Source organism: Tupaia chinensis, unplaced genomic scaffold (genome assembly GCF_000334495.1).
Source record: "Tupaia chinensis unplaced genomic scaffold, TupChi_1.0 Scaffold000313_1, whole genome shotgun sequence".
Classification (NCBI taxonomy): Eukaryota; Metazoa; Chordata; class Mammalia; order Scandentia; family Tupaiidae; genus Tupaia; species Tupaia belangeri.
In genome coordinates, this window is record NW_006159806.1 from 4,878,000 (window position 1) to 4,900,509 (window position 22,510).

The 22,510-nt window shown below is 37.7% G+C and overlaps 1 protein-coding gene across 2 annotated transcripts in view; it reads left to right on the forward strand.

Moving 5' to 3' along the window:
- The first annotated feature begins 6 nt into the window (after positions 1–6).
- AIG1 (androgen induced 1) overlaps positions 7–22,510 on the forward strand; it is a 292,635-nt gene continuing 270,131 nt past the window's right edge. The window contains exons 1-2 of one of the 2 annotated variants that reach the window (XM_027772905.1): positions 7–224; positions 350–696. In XM_027772905.1, coding sequence (XP_027628706.1) covers positions 84–224; positions 350–352 — 144 coding nt within the window. In that variant the 5' untranslated portion in view covers positions 7–83 and the 3' untranslated portion in view covers positions 353–696. Of the gene's footprint in view, positions 225–349; positions 697–22,510 lie in introns of those variants that run through there. The other variant, XM_014588842.2, reaches the window with a different exon arrangement.

The window sequence follows — 22,510 nt, forward strand, 5'->3', positions numbered from 1 at the left end:
GGTTCCCACGGTGCCCGCCCTCGCGCCCGGCGCCTCCCCCCCAGCCTCCTCGCGGCCCAGCCAGCCCAGGCCTCCTCGCGAACATGGCGCTTGTCCCCTGTCAGGTGCTACGGGTGGCGATCCTGCTGTCCTACTGCTCTATCCTGTGCAACTACAAGGCCATCGAAATGCCCTCGCATCAGACCTACGGCGGCAGCTGGAAATTCCTGACATTCATTGATCTGGTAAGGCAGTCCTCTCCCCTCCCCCTGTCAGCCTCGCACCCCGTGCCCTGTGCGTTTGCGGATGAGCTGGCACCTGCGCGCGCGCGCCCCCAACATCCCCACTTGTCTCCTCGCCTCATTCGCAGTGAGTGCGTCGAAAGGCCGGGCTGCCTCTGCTGCAGCACCTTCTGAAACACGCACCTTTACCTGGGAGCTGGGGACGAATGGAGATGGGGTGCTGCCAGGTGGTGGGCGTTGGAGGGGAACACAGACCTACTTCTAGGAGGTTACACGGGAAGATTCTTCGACTAACAAAAGCATCGGATGACCTTGATCATGAGTGGCTTTGGACTTAAAGGTGCTTTTTAGAGCATCCACCGTGGGATAAACTTGAAGCAACTGAAGAAATGATATTGGCTGGTAGATTGGACCCAAGTCCTCCTCATAGGAGAGAGAGAGAGCATTTAATAAAGTTGTCTTCTTGGCATCTGTTTTTTGCCTATCGCCAGTAATTTGCTTTCAACTGTTTCCCCAGAAATGTTAAGGGAGAGAGATTTTCAAGATGCATTTCCAATGTGACCGTACAGTCATGTAAAAACTTTGCAGTAGTTTGCATAAGCAGGTCCTCTATTGGCATACTATGATATAGTCTTGGCAGGTGTTATTATTAGTATTTAAAGCTATCTATATACTCCAGGCATGAAAACACCACTATGGAGAATCAGAACACAGACATAAGGCCCAGTAGTGACAAGGCATGGATTTAGGGATTTCAGGGTGAAGGATGACTAAAATGGGTCACACACACACACACACAAGTATGGGCAAAGGGTTAAAATGGAAGCAATGAAATTCTAAAGACCTCAGCAAACACGTTTGCACCACTTTCCCAGCCCTGGAACTATCTGTCCAAGATAATATACAAGGTGGGCTACACCATTAAGGTTATACACTTGTTGATGAAGAGAACTGGATACCTGTTTTAAGATATTTCCAAAGGTTTCAGATATCTCAAACTAAGGCAGTCAGAAGTTTTTGCTTTAGAAATACTATTATTTGTACTATATTAGGTATTTTCAGAGAAGAATTTCATTTTTTTTTTCTAGCACTCTACAAACTGCACTTACCCTTAGGCCCACAAGACTTTACAGGATATAGTGTTGCAAGGGTTTCAAATTCTCAACTTTCACCTCTTTTCTTGAAACTAATCTGCCTCTGAACACATGTGCTGCCTACAAATCTTGCTTCCTCCCCATTTGGCCCCGTGAAGAGCACATGATCAAGCTCTGTGCTGTGTGTTCTTTCAGCACTGGGAAGACAGATAGCTGTCACCAGGTCTAGCTTCATATTTGATAGAAAAATGAAGCTGGAGTTGTTTTGACAGAAAGTCTTATTGGGCTGATTGGCTTGTCAATGAGGATTGACTTTACCAATTATGTAATATTACGTAGAAGACGTTTTCTATAGATTGAGCTCCCCAGTCTGCAGTCTCGAGGTTCTGCTACAATGTGTGTATAAAACCAGTGTACCAGTCACCCAGGGTCAGAACATGTCCTCCTTTTCAAATATTTTAAATGTATGTTAGAGATGTTTAGATGGGGGACTAGCAGTTGGTGTAATGGCTATGTCACTGGACTCCCATGTAGTCGACCACCGTTCAAGTCCTGGATCCGGTGGCTTAAACTCACGCTGGGTGCATGTGCATGCATGCCCATGATCCTGAGAGGGGAATGGAGGAGAAGGGAGTGCGGTGTGGCCATTGTCCCCGGGGGAGCATTTCTCGCTTTCTGTCTCTTTGTCTCTCTCTGTCTTTTTGGCCGGCGCACGTGCGCTATAGCAAAAACCTCTCCAAAAAAAAAGAAAAAAAAAAAGATGTTTAGATGGTATGTAATATGTGCGTAGGTTTTCAGAATTCTTTTAGGGATTACATGAGCAAAACTCCTTTTGGTTCACTGCCTTATCCCTTCCTAGGTCAGATCTCACTTTGAGCTGGCTCACGTGGATGTGGCCAAGCAGTGCTGAACTAAAGTACTGATGAAGACTGGCAGAGCGATAGGCATATAAACAGCTCTCAGTGGCACCCTTGGACGAGATGCTACTTGGGGGGAGCAGGGGACGGGGTCAACAGGTGAGAAGGATAGAAACTGAGGCGGTTGGTTAACCTGAGATGACTGCTTCTCACATTGGTATTGTTTCCTGGGTGTTCAAAAGTAAGCCTCACAAGAAACAATATACCTCTCATAACCTCTGTGTGACATGAAACTAGTCAAGTCTCAGATGTTGTTCTGCAGTTTACATGTTTGTATTTGATGACTGGATTTGTTTATCCTAAATCATACTAATCACCATAAATATGCATTTTTTTATCCCAGAATTTAGACAATAAATTCAAATTGAAGACTTTTACTTTGTTTTATATTTAGATTCAGTTTGTATAAAACCTTTCATTAGTCATTCCAACTTCTTATTTTTGTGTGGCTTTCTGACCAAAATATAAGAATTATTTATGAGGGACCAGCCTTTGGCGTAATGTCTATGTCACTGGACTCCCACATAGTCAACAGTGGTTCGAGTCTTGGACCCAGTGGTTTAAACTCACGCTAGGCGTGTATGTGTGCGTGCCCAAGATCCCAAGAGGAGAATGGAAGAGAAGGGATTGTGGCGTGGCCATCCCCCCAGGGAGTTATTTCTTGCTTTCTGTCTGTCTCTCTCTATCTCTGGCAAGCACATGTGCCCTATAGCAAAAACCTCCCCCCCCCCCCCAAAAAAAAATAGAATTATCCATGAGACCATAATGGATATGTTGCAGATAGCATAATGGTTATGTTGATGGATGCCCACATAGCTGAACATGATTCAAGTCCCAGACCTCCTAGCTTAAAACTCACTCCAGGTACGTGTGCATGCATCCCAAAAATCTTGAGAAGGGATTGGAGGAGAAGGGACTGTGGTGTGGCAATCACCCCTGGGATTGATTTTTTACTTTCTGTTTCCTGTCTGTCTCTCTGGTAAGCACACATACCTTATGGCAAAAATCTCCCTAAAAAAAAACAAAAACAAACAAACAAATATATATATATGTACCAAAAGAAAGAATTATTAATAATGAAGAATTCCTGTAGAAGCCATGTCCAAAATATATTCATATTAAACACTCAAGCAAAGTATTATTATTTTTATTATTAGAATTTTAGAGCCCTCAGAATTTAAGCACTATACAGCTGTTAAAACAACCAATCTGTCAATTCTCAGTAATGACTTGAAATGATTAGTCTACTATAATTTAGCCATTTATTTTTTACTTTTTTTTTTTCTTAACTTGCTACAGAATATGTGTTCTTGCTGGAGGGGTAGAGAGAAGTGAGAAATCACACCTTCCCCCTTGGGGGGGGATTACCAGCCACAATCCCTTTTCCTACATTTTCTTCTCAGGACTTTGGGCACATATGCATACATGCCCAATGTGTTTTTCAAGCCTATCAGGTCTGGGATTTGAACCATGCTGTCAACGATGTGGGATCTAGACTCTTTAACCACTATGCTACCTGACTGGCCCCTAACTTTTTGCTTTTTATGTTAAAAAACAAAACTTTATTAGCTAATGACTTACACAATGTTAATGATTCTGAGTTTATTGGAACATTTCAGAAGAGGGTTTAACTTCTCCAAATTTTAATGAGAAGGGTCTTTTCTTGCCACCTTGGATTGAGGAGAGCCAGGGTGTTTACCTTGATGGCCACCGTTGGATCGTACATTCTGTAGCATCAGTTTACCAGAATGTGAGTTGGGAATCTCAGACCACATTTACTGAGGAACAGATGGTTATATGGTAGTAGCCATTAGGCTCTATTCACATCTCTCTCTGGATATGAGGGTCATTCCAATACATTCAGAACTCATTGTGAAAAACCGCAGATTGCTGTTACCAGTAACTTTATACTTTTATTTCCCCCAAAACTTATTTTCTCAGCATTAAAAAACTGTTAAAGAGCTAAAGAGGTTTTGGAAAAACATTGAAATTAGTAAATGGAAACAACACTGTCTTGTATGGCGGGCAAAATAATGGGCCTCTAAAGAGGTCCACATCTTAATGCCTGGAACCTGTCGTTAGTTTACATGTCAAAGGGGAGTGAAGGTTGCAAATGGAAAGAAGGTTGCTAATCAGCTGACCTTAAAATAGGAAGAGTTGGATGGGCTCCATGGCTTAGCGGTTAAGGCAGCCGGATCCCACATGGGTGCCTATGTGTTCAGATCCGTGTGCATGCCTTCCCAAAATCCTGAAAGGAGGGAGAGGTGGAAGAGAAGGGATTATGACACAACATTCCCATAGGAAATACTTTTTCCTTTTTCTCTTTCTCTCTGTCTCTGTCTCTGGTGAGTGCAGTGCATATGCTCTCTCATGCATATGCATGCACACACACAAGAAAAAGGAAGAATATTCTGGATCACCTTCTTGGGTCCAATGTAAACATAAGGTTCTTAGTAGGGAAACAAGGGTCAGTTAGAAGATGTGACTGGAAGAAAATCGTATAGACATGCAACATTGCTAGCTTTGAAGATGGAGGAGAGGACCACGAGTCGGAGCATGTGGGAGGTGTCTAGAAGTTTTCCAGACAAGGAAACAGCAAGGAAATGGATTTTCTCCTGAAGGTTCATAAGGACCACAGCTTTGCTAACATCTTGATTTTTAGCCCAGCAAGACCTGGTATAGATTTTTGACCTTCAGAATTGTAAAGTAATAAACTTTCGTATTTGCTCTGTTAAACTTTAAGCCACTAAATATGTGGTAATCAGTTATATCAACAATAGAAACTGAGCTTTAGAGCCTTTGACCTAGAAAAAATAGTAGCCATTTTTAAACTTACATGAAATAAATACAGTGGTTCAGCTATGACTTCATGTATCTTAGATAACTATCAATAGTTATTTTTAGCTTTAGCCAAAATATACATTTTTGCCTACTTCAGCCATGAAACTATGCAGAGGGGACATGCACACATGTAACAGTGAGCAAACAGGAATCTATAGAGACTGAACAGCATGGGAAAAATTAGGTTTTTTTTTCAGAAACTATCTTTATGTTCCATGGCAGGCCAGGAAAACAATACTCTTAGTTGGAAATAAGCTGGAAAGAAAGGAAACTTAAGCAAATTGATGCTTATATATTTCCTTGGCCAACATCACAGTAGTTGATATTCTTAAAATGATGCAGATTTGGGGCTGGCAGGTTAAGGTATGGTGGTTAAGGCACTGGACCCCCACATAGCTGATTCCTGGACCTGCTGGCTTACTTTCTCACTTTCCATCTCTCTGTGTCTCTGGTGAGTTCATGTGCCCTATATCAAATAAAAACTAATAATACTATTAATAAATAAAATTAAATAAATAATTCTTTAAGAAATGATGCAAATTTATTCACTTATTCATAACTCAGTTAGAATTTGCCAAGTCATATAGTAAGTAACTCAAAGACAAAAAACAAATAAAAATGAGAATAAAGCCAGTATAAACAAATTAAAAGAAAAAAGCAACTGTATTGTTTTTAAGAATTGTTTGTTTAATTTTATTCATTCATTCATATATTTTAATTTAACCAGAGAGAGAGGGAAAGTGAGAAAGTAAGCCACCATGTCTGGGACTCAAACCATGGTCGACCACATGGAAGTGCCCAGTCCCTTAACCACCATATCACTTACTGGTCCCTGGCAACTGTATTTTGAAGTCTCAAAATAGCACATAAAGTATAATAGGTATGTAGTAAATCTTTGAATAAATGATATTTTTTCCAAATTTTCAAAGAGTTATCTTGAGTTCTCCCAAATTCTCAAAATAGTAAGAACTTAAAAAATATATCAACCAGAGGGCCAGTAGGTGGTGTGGTGGTTAAGGCGCTGGACTCTCACATGGCCCACTGTGATTCGAGTCCTGGACTTGATGACTTGCTTTCTCAATTTCCCTCTCTCTCTCTCTCTCTCTGTCTGTCTCTATCAGCTCCAATTAAAAAAATTAAATAAGTAAAGAGATAATATTAAATAAAATTTTTTAAAAATTAAAAACAATATATCAATCAGAACTTATTCAGATGTGTATGGTAGACTTTCTAAGAAATTAGTTAGAATCAAATTCCTTGGAAATAATGAACCGGATATTTATTATTATAAACTAATATTGATATTATATTTAAGACTTGTTGATGTTTAAAGATGGAAAGAGATCAGGCTGTCCCATTTGCCCTAGTTCATGGTACTTACCATTTTGAGAGTTAATGTTTCTTAGAGGTAAGTCAAACTCATTCTGCTTGTGATGTTTTCATTCATACACCTCAACTGCTGTTGAGACCCTGCCCACTGTGGGCTATGGAACTGTAGGACCAACTTTTCTCTGGGAGCCAGTAGAAATGTGACATCTGCGGCTCTACTCCAGACCTTCTCAATCAGAATGTGCATTTGTTTTTGTTTACAAGAAGAGAGAGACACAGAGAGGTGTTTTACTGTCTTGCTGTGGCACGATCCTCTTGGCTCCCAATTAGTAGGATTCTAGGCATGTGCAGCTGTGCATGGCCTGATCTGATTGGCTTGGGGACGGAACCAGGATATCCCATGTGACCTACAGCCTCCCAAGTGGTTGTGCAATCAATGTGTCACCACGGCTGGGCCAGAATCAGCATTTAATAAGATCTTCGGGTGGTTCCTATACACATTCTCATTTGATAAATGCTGCTCTGGACCGCACTGTTTTTGTTTTGTAATTTAAAATGGAATAGCTTTAGGACCCAACCTTACTGTATTAATTCTGCCTACTTTCAAAATGTATTTAAGGTGACTTTCACTGTGACATAATGAAAAAACATGTGAAAAATTACAACTTGAAAATAGAAGAGAAAACCATGTATCAGGCACCAGAGATTGGTTAGTTGCTGCTTTTGAAAAACCAATTTAGATGATCTTTAACGCAGCCAAGGTAGAAAAAAACACACATTGGTGTTCTTTGTCCCTAGTGTTGGAATAAAGGAAGCAGAAATTTATCAGGGAAAAATAGTTCTCTCCAGGCTCTGAATTTTTGAGGTTATCAATCACTCAGATCCTCAGATAAAGGACACCAGGTAGCATAGTAGATGATATTTTTTATTGCTTTTTAACAACATACATAGAAATATTCTTATAATTGATGTTTCTCATATCATGTTATGAAAGCCAAAGGAATGGTTTTATATTTTGGCTGAGTGAAGGCATTTTTGTAGAAGCTTAAGGTAATATAATCCAGGTAATTTTTTGATTGTTGTTATTATCTAAATCTGTATTGCAAGAGAATGTAAGAAAACCACAGAGGGAGCAGGATAAATAAGGACTCAGATGTGGGAAAACTTGGGGTGTTCAAAGAGCAGGAAACGGTCAAGTATACTAGAGGATGCATTTTTGGCATTTAGACTTGCTGAGAATTTTTGACATTTGAAAAAATGTTAAGGAGGCAGAATAAGCAGCTTAACAATACTAAACTCTGAATTTCAATTTCTCCTATATTTGCTTACATACTTATAAAATATATTCCTGACCCAAGTTCATGGCTTAATTTTAAAAGAGGAAATAAAATATCTTGAGAAAAATATTCTGTATGTCATTATGTAACTATGGTACTCAATTTTGCCAGTCAAAACCACAGAGTGTTTTGTGAAGGCCAACAGTTCGTCCAGTACTCAGTGAACAAAATTAGGTGGGGTATTTTTGGTTTTGTTTTTATTTTGGGGGATATTATACAAAAAGGTGCAACTGAAAATTTTTCTTCAGATGACTCAAACTTGACTCTAAAATGTGCACATGTACTTAAGAGAATAATAATGTTTTTTTCCTATCCTGAAGGAAGGGTTGTGAGAATTATACTTTGCATGGAATCCTCTTCACCTTCTTTGCAGGCGTTTCTTTTGGATCAGACATAAAATAGGGGCCTGGTTTTGCCAGAATGGGGGAAATTGTTGATGATCTAATCACTCATTCCCTCTCTTAGTTGCAAGTGTTATTGAAATTACAGAAAGTCATCTGACCACTGGTTGAGGTCACTTCTTTTCCCATTCCCATCCCGGCCATCCCCCCATGTCTGGTATAACATTTAGCAAAATTGGTAACTACTCTTGAGGGTTTTCATTTGTTTCTTTCTGTTTCCCTGAAGTGTCACATGTTTCTGTGGAAGCCTGAACAATAGAACAATTTTCCACATCGAATCATATGTTCCTGTGATCCAAGCATGCTTGGAAAAATCTTACTGCTTAGATTCTGTACCAGCATAGCTTTGCTTTGTGCTGCCTGTGGCTTAACAGTTAAAGGGCCCATTGCTCACCTGCAGGGGAAGGAGCCCTGAGTTCTCCCTGAAAGCAAGAGCCCTGAGCAGATCCATCGTGCAGTGCAGCCAGATATGGGATGGAAACTTGGAATTCCTGCAAGTCCAAAAACACTCTAGCCCCTTACTATTGGCTTATGTTTAGACCATTGAGGCTATGTTATAATTTAAACTTTTAATTTTCAAAAGTAATGCATAGTCATTGCAAAAAATGCATACAGTTCAGGAAATCATAGGGGGAAAAATGTATTCCATCTTAATTCTCTCTCATTTTCCTTGCATTCATAGCATTTTAGGGCTTCAAGATGATATTTATTTTGAAACTCTACATATACAGAAACAGAGAGTCAGGTACAGTATATGTGTATATACATATATGTGTGTATGTGTGTGTACATATACTCAGATTTCAGAACACATTTTATTCTTTATAAAAATTATTTTTAATTACAGATACCAGTGTTAATATTTTGTTATTTACTTATTTAGTCATGTATGTACTTAAAGAAAAGTTCTCTCTCTCTCTCTACACACACCCACACACATTTGTTTTGTAAATTCACATGTATCCAAATTCACTCTTTTGGTGTATAGTTCAAGGAGTTGTGACAGATTTATAGACTTGTATAACCATGCCCACAGTCACCTAAAACTTATTTGATTGTGTTGCCTCTTTATAGTTAAACCTTCCCCTGAATCTTGTCAATCAAAATAGTTTTTCTCTGTATCTATATATTTTATTTATTTATTTTTATTTTTTTATTTTTTATTATCATCATTATCTTCTTTATATTACATTGGATTACATATAACTTTACAGTGTATTACATTGTTTTTTCAAAAGGGAATGCCATGCATGTCAGTCAATACAGAGACATTAATCTCCCTGCTTCAACATTCAATATCTTTTCTATGTTTTCCCCAGTGTATCTATATTGTTTGTCATTTTTAGAAAAATATAGAAGGCTTGTGGTATATCTTTGAGTCTGGTATTTTTTTCACTTAGTTTATGAGAGAGATCATCAGAAAATTCATGTAAGATGTAAAAAACTGTGCATGGATTTCAAAATTACTTTGCACTGAAATAAACCCTTACTTTAATTTCATTTTTCTGAAAACGTTTTGAAGTTCTTTTGTACATTGCAGATTCACCCACGTTTTTGTATTTATCAATAATTTGTTCCATTTTATTGGTGAATAGTATTGTATGGAATTGTACCACAGTTTGTTCTGTTCACAAACTGAAGTACATTTAAATTTTTTTCCAGTTTAAGGTAGTTATGAAAAAGATGCTGTAAACCTTTGCAAACAAGTTTTTGTACAAATGTCAGCTTTCATTTTAATTGTGTGTGTACCCTGGCATGTGTTTGCTTGGTCAAGTGATGAGTATATGTAATATTTTTCTAGAAGGGATATACACATTTCATCATCACCAGCAATGTGTGAGAGTTCCACACTCTGGAATTCACATAATGTATCCTCTTTGATGTGGCGTCAGTTTTTCTTCTATTTCAGCTATTTTAATAGTTGTGTAGGGGCCAGCAGGTGGCATGATAGTTGAGGCACTGGATTCCCACATGGCTGACTGTGGTTCGAGTCCTGGACCTAGAGACTTGAAACTCACATTGGGTTCATGTGTTCGTATGTCTAAAATCCCAAGAGAAGACTAGAGGAGAAGGGACCATGGCATGACCATCCCCTCTGAGGAGTGATTTCTAGCTTTCTGTCTCTCTGTCTCTCTGGTGAGTACATGCATCCTATAGCAAAAAATCTCTTTTTTAAATAAAGGAGAGAAAAAGAAAATTAGCCAGTGCATGTGTACCCAAAAATCCTAAGAGAAGAATGGAGGAGAAGGCATTGTGATGTGGCCATCCCCCCTTGGGATGATCTCTTACTTTCCTTCTTTATGTCCCTCTCCACACATGCCCTCTGGCAAAAACCTAATAAAAAAATTAGGTATGTAGTGGTATCTCATTGTAGTTTTAATTATCATTTGTGTTTTCTTCCTGGGTAATGATGTTAAATATCTTTTCTTGTGATGTGTTTTTATCATATATATCTTCTTTGGGAAGTATCTGTGTGAATCTTTTGCCTATTTAAAAAAAAATATTGGTAGGCTTCGAAAGACATTATGTATGTCAAATAAAAGCTTTTTTGGTCCAAACTGTGATTTTAAGACTTTTTTTTTGTTTGTTTGTTGCTTTTCTTTTCATTTTTATTAGTAGTGTCTTTTGGAGAACAAAATTTTTTTCGTTTTGTTGATGTCCAATTTATCAGTTTTTTTTTTCTTTTGCAGAAAAAAGGCTTTTTTGATGCTATGTCTATAAACTTTTTGTCTAACACAAGGTCACAAAGATTTTTTTCTTATGTGTCCTAATTTGATAGCTTTAGGTTTTATATTTATGTCAATGATTTTTGTTATGTTTTGGTACAGAATGTACAATTGTTCAGCATGATTTTTTGAGAAAGTTTATCCTTTTTTTATTGACTTGCCTTTATAACTTTGTCAAAATCTGCTGATCAGTTTGTGGGTCTATTGTTTGAGTTTCTATTTTGTTCTAATGATATGTCTGTCAGTGCACAAATACAACACTTTATAATAAGTTTTGAAAGCAGGTACTGTGAATCCATCGACTTTGTTATTTTGAGAATTTGTTTAAGCTATTTTGATTACTTTTCTGTTTAAATCTAGGAATAATATTGTTAATATCAATGTACAGTCTTACTGAGATTTTTCAGTGGGATTTCTTTGAATCCATGGAACAAGTTGAGGAAAATTCACAACTTCATGGTATTTACCAATCCATGAACATAATATATCTATTTATTTAGAGTTTTAAATTTCTTTCATCAGTTCACCATTAGCTCATGTACATATTTTGTTTGATACATACCTAAGTATCTTATTTTTATTAGTTCTATTGTAAATAGTACTTTGAAAAATCCTTTTTATTAAACTTTTTATATATAACTGGCACTTTTATTGAGATAATTATAGATTCACATCACTTGTAAGAAATACAGAGAGATCCTGTGTAGGTTTTGTCCATTTTTCTCACGGTAATGTTTTGCAAAACAGTAGTGAGACCAGTTAATGACATATGGTTATGTCGCTAGACTCCCACGTAATCAACCGCAGTTCAAGTCCTGGACCTGGCAGATTACAATTCACACTGGGCGTGTGTGCATGTGTGCCAAATCCCCAGAGGAGACTGGAGAAGGGATTGTGGTGTAGTCATGCCCCAGGGGGATGATTTATCTCTTTCTGTCTCTGTTTCTCTTTGTGTCTCTGGTGAGTGCACATGGCCTATAGCAAAAATCTCTCTCAACCACAAAAAAACCCCACAACAAAACAAAACAAAAGATTGTAGTACAATATCACAGCCAGGATATAAATATAAAAATGGCCAACTTTTTTAATCACCACAAGGATCCTTCATGTAATCCTGTTATAGCCACACTTACTTTCTCTCTCTGCCCTATCCTGTCTCTTAGAAACCATCAGTTAACCACTATTGCTATGATTTTGTCATTTCAAGATTATATAAATGGAATCATTCATATGTGACTTACTTTTTTAAATCAGAATGAGTCTCTGGAGAGTCATCATTGTTGTCACACATATCAGTAGTTTGTTCTTTTTTATTACTGCATAGTATTTTATGGTATGGATGTACCACAGTTGGTTTAGCCATTCACCCATTGAAGGACATTTGGTTTGTTTTTAGTTTTGGGCTATTATAAATAAAGCTACTATAAGCCTTTATGCACAGGTTTTTGTACAATAATATGTTTTCATTTCTCTGGCATATATATCTAGGAGAAAAAATTCCTGGGTTATGTAATAATAGAAATTTAAGCTTTAGAAGAAGCTGTCAAACTATTTTCCAGAGTGGCTGCACCATCTTATGTCTTCACCAGAAATATGAGTGATGAAGTTTCTCCTTATTCTTCCTCATTCTTACCAATATCTTCTCTTGTGCATTTTATTATCTATCTTTGATATATATTTAACGTCAATATTTTCATTTTAGCCATTTTTTATTGATGTGTAGTGGCATCTCATTGTGTTTTTAATTTGCATTTCTCAAATGGCTAATGATGTTGAACATTTTTTCATGTGCTTATTTGCCATCTGTATATCATCTTTGGTGAAACAGCTAGTACAGTGCAATAAATTTTATTATCTGGTTGTTTATTGAAAAGAAAAGAGATACATTCAATGATTGCATATTGACCTTATATTCTGTGATTTTGCTAAGTTCATTTATTAGTTCTAGGAGCTGTGTTGTAGATTCCAACACAGAGATTTTCTTTTATGTAGGCAACCATATCATCTATTAATAGAGACATTTTAATTATTATTTTTTTCATGGTTTATAGCATTGGCTAAGATTTCAAGTACAATATTGAATAGAAGTGAGAGTAACTATCCTTACCTGTTCCTTTATAAGGAGGAAAACATGTAGTCTTTTACAATTAAGTATGATGTCAGCTATAGACATTTTTGTACCTGCCTATTATCAGTTCAAGTAAGCATCCTAGTCTGTTTTTGCTGCTATAAACAGAATACCACAGACTGGATAATTTATTTTTCAAAAAAAAAGGTTATTTGGCTAATGATCTAGAGGTTGAATAGTCTAAGAACTTGGAACTGACATAATACAACACATGGGCAAACAAACGAGCAAACAAGACAAAGGAAGAAAATTAAGGTTGAGATAACCTCATTTAAAGGCCTTTTCTCTCTCTCTCTCTTTTTAACTTTTAGAGAAGTTTTACTATAGGGTGTGTGTGCTCGTCAGAAAGACAGAGAGATAGAAGGCAAGAAATCAACCCCCAGGGGGGATGGCCACGTTGTAATCCCTTTTCCTCCATTCTCCTCTCAGAATCTTGGGCACATACGCACATGTGCCCAGTGTGAGTTTAAGCCACCACATCTAGGACTCGAACTGCAGTCAACTACATGGGAGTCCAGCAACATAGCCATTATGCCAACTGCTGGTCCTGAAAGGCCCTAGGTCTTAATACTATCACAATGGGAATCAGTCTGGTACTTGAGCATTGGTTTATGTGGTAGTTTACTTCGTGTTTTTTTGTTTGTTTCTGTTTTTGTTTTTGCCATAGGGTGTGGTGTGTGCTGTCTCTGGAGAGGGACAGAGAGAGAGGGAAAATGGGAAGTCACCCAACAGGGATATGGCCACACCATAATCCACCCTGCTACATTCTTATTTTAGGATTTTGGGTGCACACACACATGTATCTGATATGGTTTTCAAGCTACTGGATCTGGGACTTAAATCATGGCTGGCCATATGGCTATCCAACACCTTAACCACCATGCCACCTGCTGACCCAGTAGTTTAGTTCCTGATACCTCTGCTCCGCTTCTTTAGGTCCATTCTCAAGATTTATGTCAGTTCATACAAAGAATTTTAGGTTATTTCCCCCTCCCCCCCTTTTTTTAGCTTTCTTCGTGTTTTTCCCCCCGCTCATTTTCTCCAGCTTTCAGATATCCCTTTTCTTTTCTGTTCTTTTTTTCTTTTGGAGAGGTTTTTTTTTTTTTTTTTTTTTTTTTTTTTTTTTTTTTTTTTCCGCTATAGGACGCGTGCGCTCGCCAGACAGACAGAGAGAGACAGACAGAAAGCGAGAAATCACCCCCCTAGGGGGGATGGTCACGCCGCAATCCCTTCTCCTCCATTCTCCTCTCGGGATCTTGGGCACATACGCACGTGTGCCCGGCGTGAGTTTTAAGCCACTGGATCCAGGACACGACCCTCGGTCGACTATGTGGGAATCCAGTGACATAGCCATTACGCTAACTGCTGGTTCCCCAGATATTCCTTTTCTTGATTTTTCTAGCCAGAAAGATATAGAGTCTTTGCAGAATTTTAGCCTCCCATGCTGTCATGTAGTCCACACTGTTGGGGATATTTTGCAGTGAAGCAACAAGAGAAAAGAGAAAATGAAGAAACGTAATTCCTTCTCACTCTTCATCTAACAGAGGGTGCTTTATCCCTTATCCCCTTAGCCAGAAAGATGAATTTTTTGTGTGGTGATAGATATTCATGCCAAGTGGGAAAAAGTGAGGAGGGGTCATAGTCTCTAGGATACAGAGGTTTTCCTCCCAACCCTCTGGCTAGAAGAGGAATTTCTCCTGGAATTTTTGCTTATTCCAGTTGCAGGATTCAGCCTGCCTTCATGCCAGATCTGGGGGAAAAAAGCAAATAAGGAGACAAACAGATGATGTAATGGTTGCGTTGCTGGACTCCCACATCAGCTGTGGTTTGAGTCCTGGACCTCAAAACTCACACCAACGTGTGTGTGTGTGTGTGTGTGTGTGTGTGTCCAAGATCTTGAGAGGAGAACAGAGGAGGAGGGATCGTGGCATGCCCATAGCCCTAGGGGAGTGATTTCTTACTTTCTGTCTATCTCTCTGGCAAGTGCATGGTCCCTATAGCAAGAAACTCTCTCTCTAAAATAAAAAGAAGAAAAAAGGAAAACAAAGGCAAATAAAAATTTGTGAACCTCACCCTGGTAGGTCATTATCTACTTTCACTTTGGTTCCCAATCCACTTGCCGTTTTTTACTTTTCAAAGCCCTCAGGTATTTGCTTTTTGTATTATGTTCAGTTTTTAGTCATAGTCAGTGGAAATGATAGGCTATAGGCAGCTTAATCCATTCGGGCTGGCACTAGAATTAGCTTACATATGGTTTTAATACCTGCTTTTTTCCACTTAAATCATTTTGTAAACATTTTTCCATGCCATTATACATTCTTCCATAATGTCATTTTTAATGACTTCATACTTCTTCATGAGTATTTATATTGATTGTCTTAGTGAATATGCAAATAGATAAATCTTAACACACATCTGTAATTATTTTCTTTGGATAAATTTTTAGAGACAGAATTGCTATGCTAAAGTCTTTAGAGAAAATCTTTATAAAGTTAATTTTCTTCATGGGCAAGAGAGACAGAGAGACAGAACCCCCAATATGGTCTCAATGCCATGGTCCACTCCTGGCTTCAGCCAGCCCTGGATCATGGACTGACTCCAGAAGCAAGCCCAGAATTTTCTTATGTGGGTCAGCCTCTCAGAATGTTGCATTTTAGTACTGCACTATCATTTGGCCCCAAGAGAATATCTTAAATCTAAATAAACTTATTCTTTCTCCAATATTTGGAGTACTGATTTCTCTATATTCCTGCTAATACTATAGACTTGAATAGAACATGCAGAAAAACAATGGAAATGATCACTCGACATGCTTAAATCTCACGATTTCTTTTCTAGTAGATTAACTGCAAATCTTTTGCCACATATTTCAGAAACGTAATTGACTAGCTGTCTTTGTCTCTGTGCTTATATAACTCTGTGATATTAGATATATTTTGTTTGAGCTCATAAATGGTTGAGGCAAATATAAATCTTCAGTTGCTTGGGACATCCTAATTAGGATAGAATCAACATGGTGGAAGACAGCGAGGATGGCTTTCTACATTTAGTAGTCATGGATCGACTGGTGATTTGTTAGGCCCAGTTTGAAAATCTGGAGTGTCCTCATGAAGAGTCTAAATATACTTGCTATAACATTACATATTCTTTTCTTTGTTATTGCACTTACATAACCTTCCTATTTTAACTTAATTTAATTTTTTTAACTACCAGAGTGCACATGCACTCACCAGAAAAAAAGAGAAACAGAGAGATACCTACTGAATTTTGAGTACAATTTTCAGTGGAAAATAATGATCTAAAAATTGTATACCTAAGTTATCCTTATGACTTAAGATATTGAAATATATTACCAGGCATGTAATGTTGCAGTTATATAAATAATGTCCATATATAGCTTATTGCTTTTTTTTCCCCTAAATTGTGTTTATTATTCCCTTTATATTGAATAAGCCAAGAGAGGAATTAAAATGTAAAATTCAAGAATGAAGTATAAATAGTATAAAATTTGTGTTATCCATGAAACTGATTGATTACTGACTTTAGAGTTAAGTCTAAAGAATGTGTTAGGCTTTTTTTTTTTTTTTTTTCAGGTTACAGGTTCAGGTATTATTAGTTTTTTGTGCTTTTTTTGTTTGTTTTTGTTTGTTTGTTTTTAGAGAGATTTTTGCTATAGTGTACATGTGTTCACCAGAGAAACAGAGAGACAAAGTGAACAATTATTCCCCAGAAGGGATGGCCATGCTGTAATCCATTCTCTTCCATTCTCCTCTTAGAATTTTGGTCATGCACACACATGCACCTGGCGTGAGTTTCAAACCTCCAGGTCCAGGACTTGAGCCACAGTTGGCCATATGGGAGTCTAGCACCTTAACCAGGATGCCACCTACTGACTATTAGTTTTTTGTTGTACCAATATTGTGTGGAGCATTAGTCAAAACTGTGGCTCAGTTAGGGTTGTTTTAATTGCAGATATTTTTTGTGTTGTTTTCATGATTGAAGTCACAGAGAACTAATTTGGGTAACTGTTTCCTAGCAAAGATACCACTTTAATGAGTATTTAAGAACTGTCTCTTTAAAAGTTTATTTTTACTTATTTTTTCCATGAAAAGGATACAGAGATGCTAGATAGAGACAGAGAGAGCCACCCCCCAAAACAGAGTCTTCATTCTGTAATTTATTCCCAGCCTTAGCCAGCTCCGATCAGAGCACAGACCCATGACTGGAAAGTATAGGGAGACCTCAGGAATTGAACCTTGGACCTCCCATGTGGAAGTGTTATATTACTCCTACATCACTATGTAGCCCAAAATGTACTTGTTAGTTAGTACCTGAAAGTATTAATGTGAATATTAATGCTCAGTTGTAATCTGAAGGTATTAATCCGGGCGTTTACGGCTCCTATTGCACTTAACATGAATGAATTGAAATTTACATGACTAAATTGGCTAAATGATCTCTTTTAAACTTTTAGATACTTATCATTGGTCAGTTTCAAAGGTAAATTCCAGTCTAACAGAGACCTGAGAATAAGTAACTAAGTTGTTTTAAAGACTTCATTTAATCTCACAATTTTCTCTTTGCTTTTATACTGTGATTTAAATTATATATATAAGAGAGAGAAACTTTTCATTATTCATGATAGAACACATGCATGCACATGTGAAGTGAGTAAGAGAGTGAGAGGGAGGGAGAGAGAGATGTGAACACTCTCTAAAAGGTCAGGTCACATTACAACCCATTTCCTCCAGTGGTCTTGCCTGTCAGATCCTGAACACTGGCATGAGTGCTCATTATTTTTCAGGCCAACTGGGCTGGAGATTTGATCTTTGATCACCCTATGGGATCCAGGTTCTTTTGAAGAGAGTACCAGTATCGTGCCACAGAGCTGACCCCAAATTGTGAAATTTAAATAACAGAATCAAAAAGAGAAAAGCCTTGTATAACAGAATCAAAAAGAGAAGAACCTTGTATTATTATTACTCTCAATAAGAGCTAGTCTTGAGGGGCTGGCAGGTGAAGTCACTGCCAGTTAAGGGCACTGGACTCCCACATGGCCATTTGTGGTTTGAGTCCTGGACCTGGCAGCTTTCTTTCTCACTTTCTCTCTCTCTCTCTCTCTTCCTTTCTGGGCAAATTAAAATAAGTAAATAAATAAATAAACTTAAATAAAAAAATTATTTTTTAAAGAAGTTAGTCTTGATACCTTACATTTGAATTCTTCTAAGATTTCATTTATGTGTATAGTGTCAGAGCACTATGCTGATATGGGTGGTCAGTAGATACTACGTGAAAATAATAGGTAAACAGTTTCTTAATGACTTACCTTTGAAAAAATTGATAAAAACAATCTTTAAATCCAGCCATGGATCTCTATCAGATATTTCTGAAATTGAGAGGGAAGTATCACAGACACTAAAATACAATTGCAATTTATTTATTCATACTTCATGTTTTTACATGATACAGAGATGCTAGACATAGAGAGAGAGAGAAAGAGAGAGGCACCTCCCACACAGGACCTTCATTCTGTAATCCATTCCCATGGGCAACCTACTATTATAATTAAACATTTTTAAATTTTTAAATACATTTATTTTTTTTCCAAATATTAACAGTTTAAACTAACAGCTTGACTCTGATCAACATATATGAACCAATTTCTGTTTGCTGCAGAAAGCCATTATGATATGACAAAGTTTGTTATTTTAAAAATTGCCATTAGTGACCTTAGGCACAACTGTAAATGGAACACCATTGTACTAGAAGATCTAAACTGTAAAGGAAACATTAGATTTTTTTTTTTTCCCAAGAAGAATGCTTTCCCGTTATAATCTCTTGCTTTTTGCTGGACTGGGGCTTGCTCCACTATTTTGTACTCGGAAAATCTCTCAGATATTCTGTTGTAGCAGAAAGTTTATACCCTACCACCTTTCCCAGTTCTATCTTCCTCGTTTCTTCAGTATTTTTATTCTTCTAGCAGCTTTTTACCATGTTCCAACCTTATAAATATGCTTAAGTATACTCTCAACTGCCATATCCCTTTTACTTTCAATCTATTCACCTGAAAAAAAAAACTTTTTATATTTTTGTTATTATTATTTTTTATTTTGTTGTTATAGGGTGCTTGCCAGAGAGAAACAAAGAAAAAGAAGCAGTTGCTACCTAGCAGCCTGCCCGCCCAAAGTTCTTTTGGGTGTACTTTTCTAAAATCTATATTTCCTATTGAACTCTGTTTTCTACCAAAAAGATAAAAGAAAAAAAAAAGAGAGAGACAGGGAAAGTGAGAAAGCACCTTCATGCCCTGGGAGGTTGGGTTGGTTGATTCTCCTCTCAAAACTGGGTGCACACACGTGTGCGCACGCAAGCACAAACACACACAGGGTGTTTTGCAAGCTTCCAAATCCGGGACTTGAACTACATTGTTAGCCATGTGGGATCTAGCCACCTTAACTACCAAGCCACCTGGCTGGCCAGAAAAAATATCTTTAATCTTAATTAAAACACACTCTTTGCTAATTAAAGAAAATTACAGCAGCATGCTGTTTGGTCTTCTTAATATTTGCCTCCGCAATTATCAAGTGGGTCCTTAGTGTTGCCCAGCAGTGCATTGTACTTTTCTAGTTAGTTTCATCTTCTAATCTCATGGTACCTCTTTCGCCTGTTTTTCTTTATCCTCACATTTTGGATATCCGCTTCCTGGTCCTCTCTCTCAGCTCTCTCTCTCTCTCTCACTCAGAGAACAATTTTCATATTAGCAAAGAGCACAATGATCTTGATGCTTATTTCAGTAAAAATCATAAGCAATCAGAAGAAACTTCTACAGTTTTCCCCATATGATCTCATCTTCTTTCATCTGAAACTCTATTATACCTTCTTTCATGTGATGCCAGAGTACTACCTATGCTTCTAAGGATAGCTCTCCCCAGTTATACTGGATTCCATCAGCTCTCACCTACCTCTTCCTCTAGAATGACATTACTCAGGATATCTCTTCACCCTCCTGTATTATACTATCTGCCATTTCAACTACTTCATTTCCATTAATCCACTAACATACTATGCTATCTCTAGTCTTAAACAAAATAAAATTTACTGGACTTGAATCTCCTGGTTCTATGCTATTTCTCTGGTTTTATTTTCAGCAAAACTCATTGAAAGATGTCTACACTGCTGGCTTCCATTTTATCTCCCCCTGTTCTTAAGTACAGTGTATTCCACTAAAAGAGCTTAAATCAAGGTCATCTATGGTCACCACATTGGCAATACAGTGGCCGGTTTCAAGTCTTCTTTTTATTGATCTCTCAGGAACATTTGGTCCATTCAGTTGCTTCCTCTTTCTTGGAACACTTTCTTAAAACTTGGCTTCTAGGAAGTGGCATTCTATTTGCTTCCTCTGACCTCTCTGGCTATTCCTTGTTTTTCGTTTTTTTTTTTTTTTTTTTCTTTTCTTAATCTTCCTTGCTCTGGGTTTTATTATTATTTTTTCTTTACCTCTCAACATCGAATTCCTGAGAAAGCAGTCTTAGATCCTCTTCCTCTTGTAGTCTACATTCACCCTCCTAGCATCATGGCTTTAAATGTGATGATGGTCCCCCAAATACATTTCCTGGGCCCCAGTCTCCTGAACTCCATATTTCTACCTCTATCTGCTGAAAACATTTCTTGATTTCAGCTCCCAAACATGTTTCTATCCCATTGTTCTTTGTTTAAATACCATCATTATCCAAGATTGTTGGGTTATACAAGTCCAGGGTGCATTGTTCTCATGAATTAATTGAATTTTTGTAAGCATCTTCTGTGCGTTTTCCCCAATGGACATCTCATTTAATTGAATGGAACCAAATAAAAAAAATGCAAACTATTGGGGCCAGCACATGGCATGGTGGTTGAGGCACTGTACTCCCACATGAGTGACTGCAGTTTGAGTCCTGTACCTGACAGCTTGCCTTCTTTCTCTCTCTCTCTTTTTCTCTCTCTCTGGTGACTGAACATGCCCTAGATCAAATTACTGGAGACAGTGTGGGAAAAGGATGGGAGATGGGGAGAGGGAGAGGAAAGGGATCAAGGAGAACAATAGAGAGGGAAGACATTTTGGAACACAGAAATGGAGGACTGTCTGTTGATGATAATGCTTTTGGTATCTTCAACTGGACTGATGTGAAGTGTATGCATGTTGGGTAATTCATTTTATAAGCTGTAGTGATGTACAATGATTGAGTATATAAAATAGAATAATAATAATAATTAATAAAATTAAATAAATAATTTGGAAAAGAATGTAAAATATTTGGCAACTGCATCTAGTTCTTAAAAATGTGAGTCTGGCTAGGGAGCTACTACACTAATTACATGATGGAAATGATCAGCTAATATTTTTTTGTTTGAGAAATTGTCAAATATAAAAAAACAGTCTTCATATTGGCCAAAGCACATAATTCCAAAACATTTAACCAGCTTCAAACTGGTAGATATTTCAGTGAAGAGTTTTTGAGTTGGAAAACAAAACAACAACAACAAAAAATTTCATTTAGCATTTAGGGCAGTAGCCACATATTATTTTTGATTCTATCAAAGATGGCCACTTCTTTTTTTAACTAAAAAGTGGTAAATATCAGCTTCTGTTTTTTATGTGCTACTATCATTTCAGGGAGTTTCATAAGCTTTTCAGCCAGAAATATTGCAAAGATCTAAAGAGCTTTTAAAGGAATCTCTAGCAATTAAATATAGGTGCTGTCTCTACATAAGTCAGGCTCTGTCCTACATTCTAAACAAAGGAGCGTTGATTGATAGATTGATTGATTGATTTTAGAGAGATTTTCGCTATAGGGTACATGTGCTCACCAGAGAAACAGAGAGACAGAAAGTGAGAAATCACCCCTCAGGGGGATGTCCATGCTGCAATTCCTTCTCCTCCAGTCTCCTCTTGGGATTTTGGGCATGCACACATGCCTGGCATGAGTTTTAAGCTGCCAGGTCCAGGGCTAGAACCACGGTCAACTACATGGGAATCCAGCAGCATAATCATTACACCATCTGCTGGTCCCTAAAGAGGATTTTTTGAAGAGTTAATAATGAAATAAATAATAAGAATAATTAAAAATCAGTTTTATCACTATTAGTTTCCGTACCAACAAGCCGTTGGGTGCAAGACTTGAACCATGGATTCAGCCATGTGGGATCCAGTGCCTTAACCACCAGTCTACCTGCTGGCCTACCCTGTAGGTTTTTAAGAAATGTTAGTTATTTATTTCAAAAGAGAGAGATAGGGACCAGATCCCACCATACTGCAATCCTTCCCACAGCATTCAGGTCAGCCAGGATCACAGGTGTGCTGATGGGCATGCCTGGCATGTTCATGTCAACCCCGGTCTCTCTATGTGGCTCTAGCATCATTCAGTGCTGCCTACCAGTTCCCTCGCTGTGGCTAGATCATCCTAACCCCTATTTTTGCTTCTACCCAGAATTTTGTACCTATCACCATCCACCTTTTTTTTTTTTTTTTAGTAGTTTGTA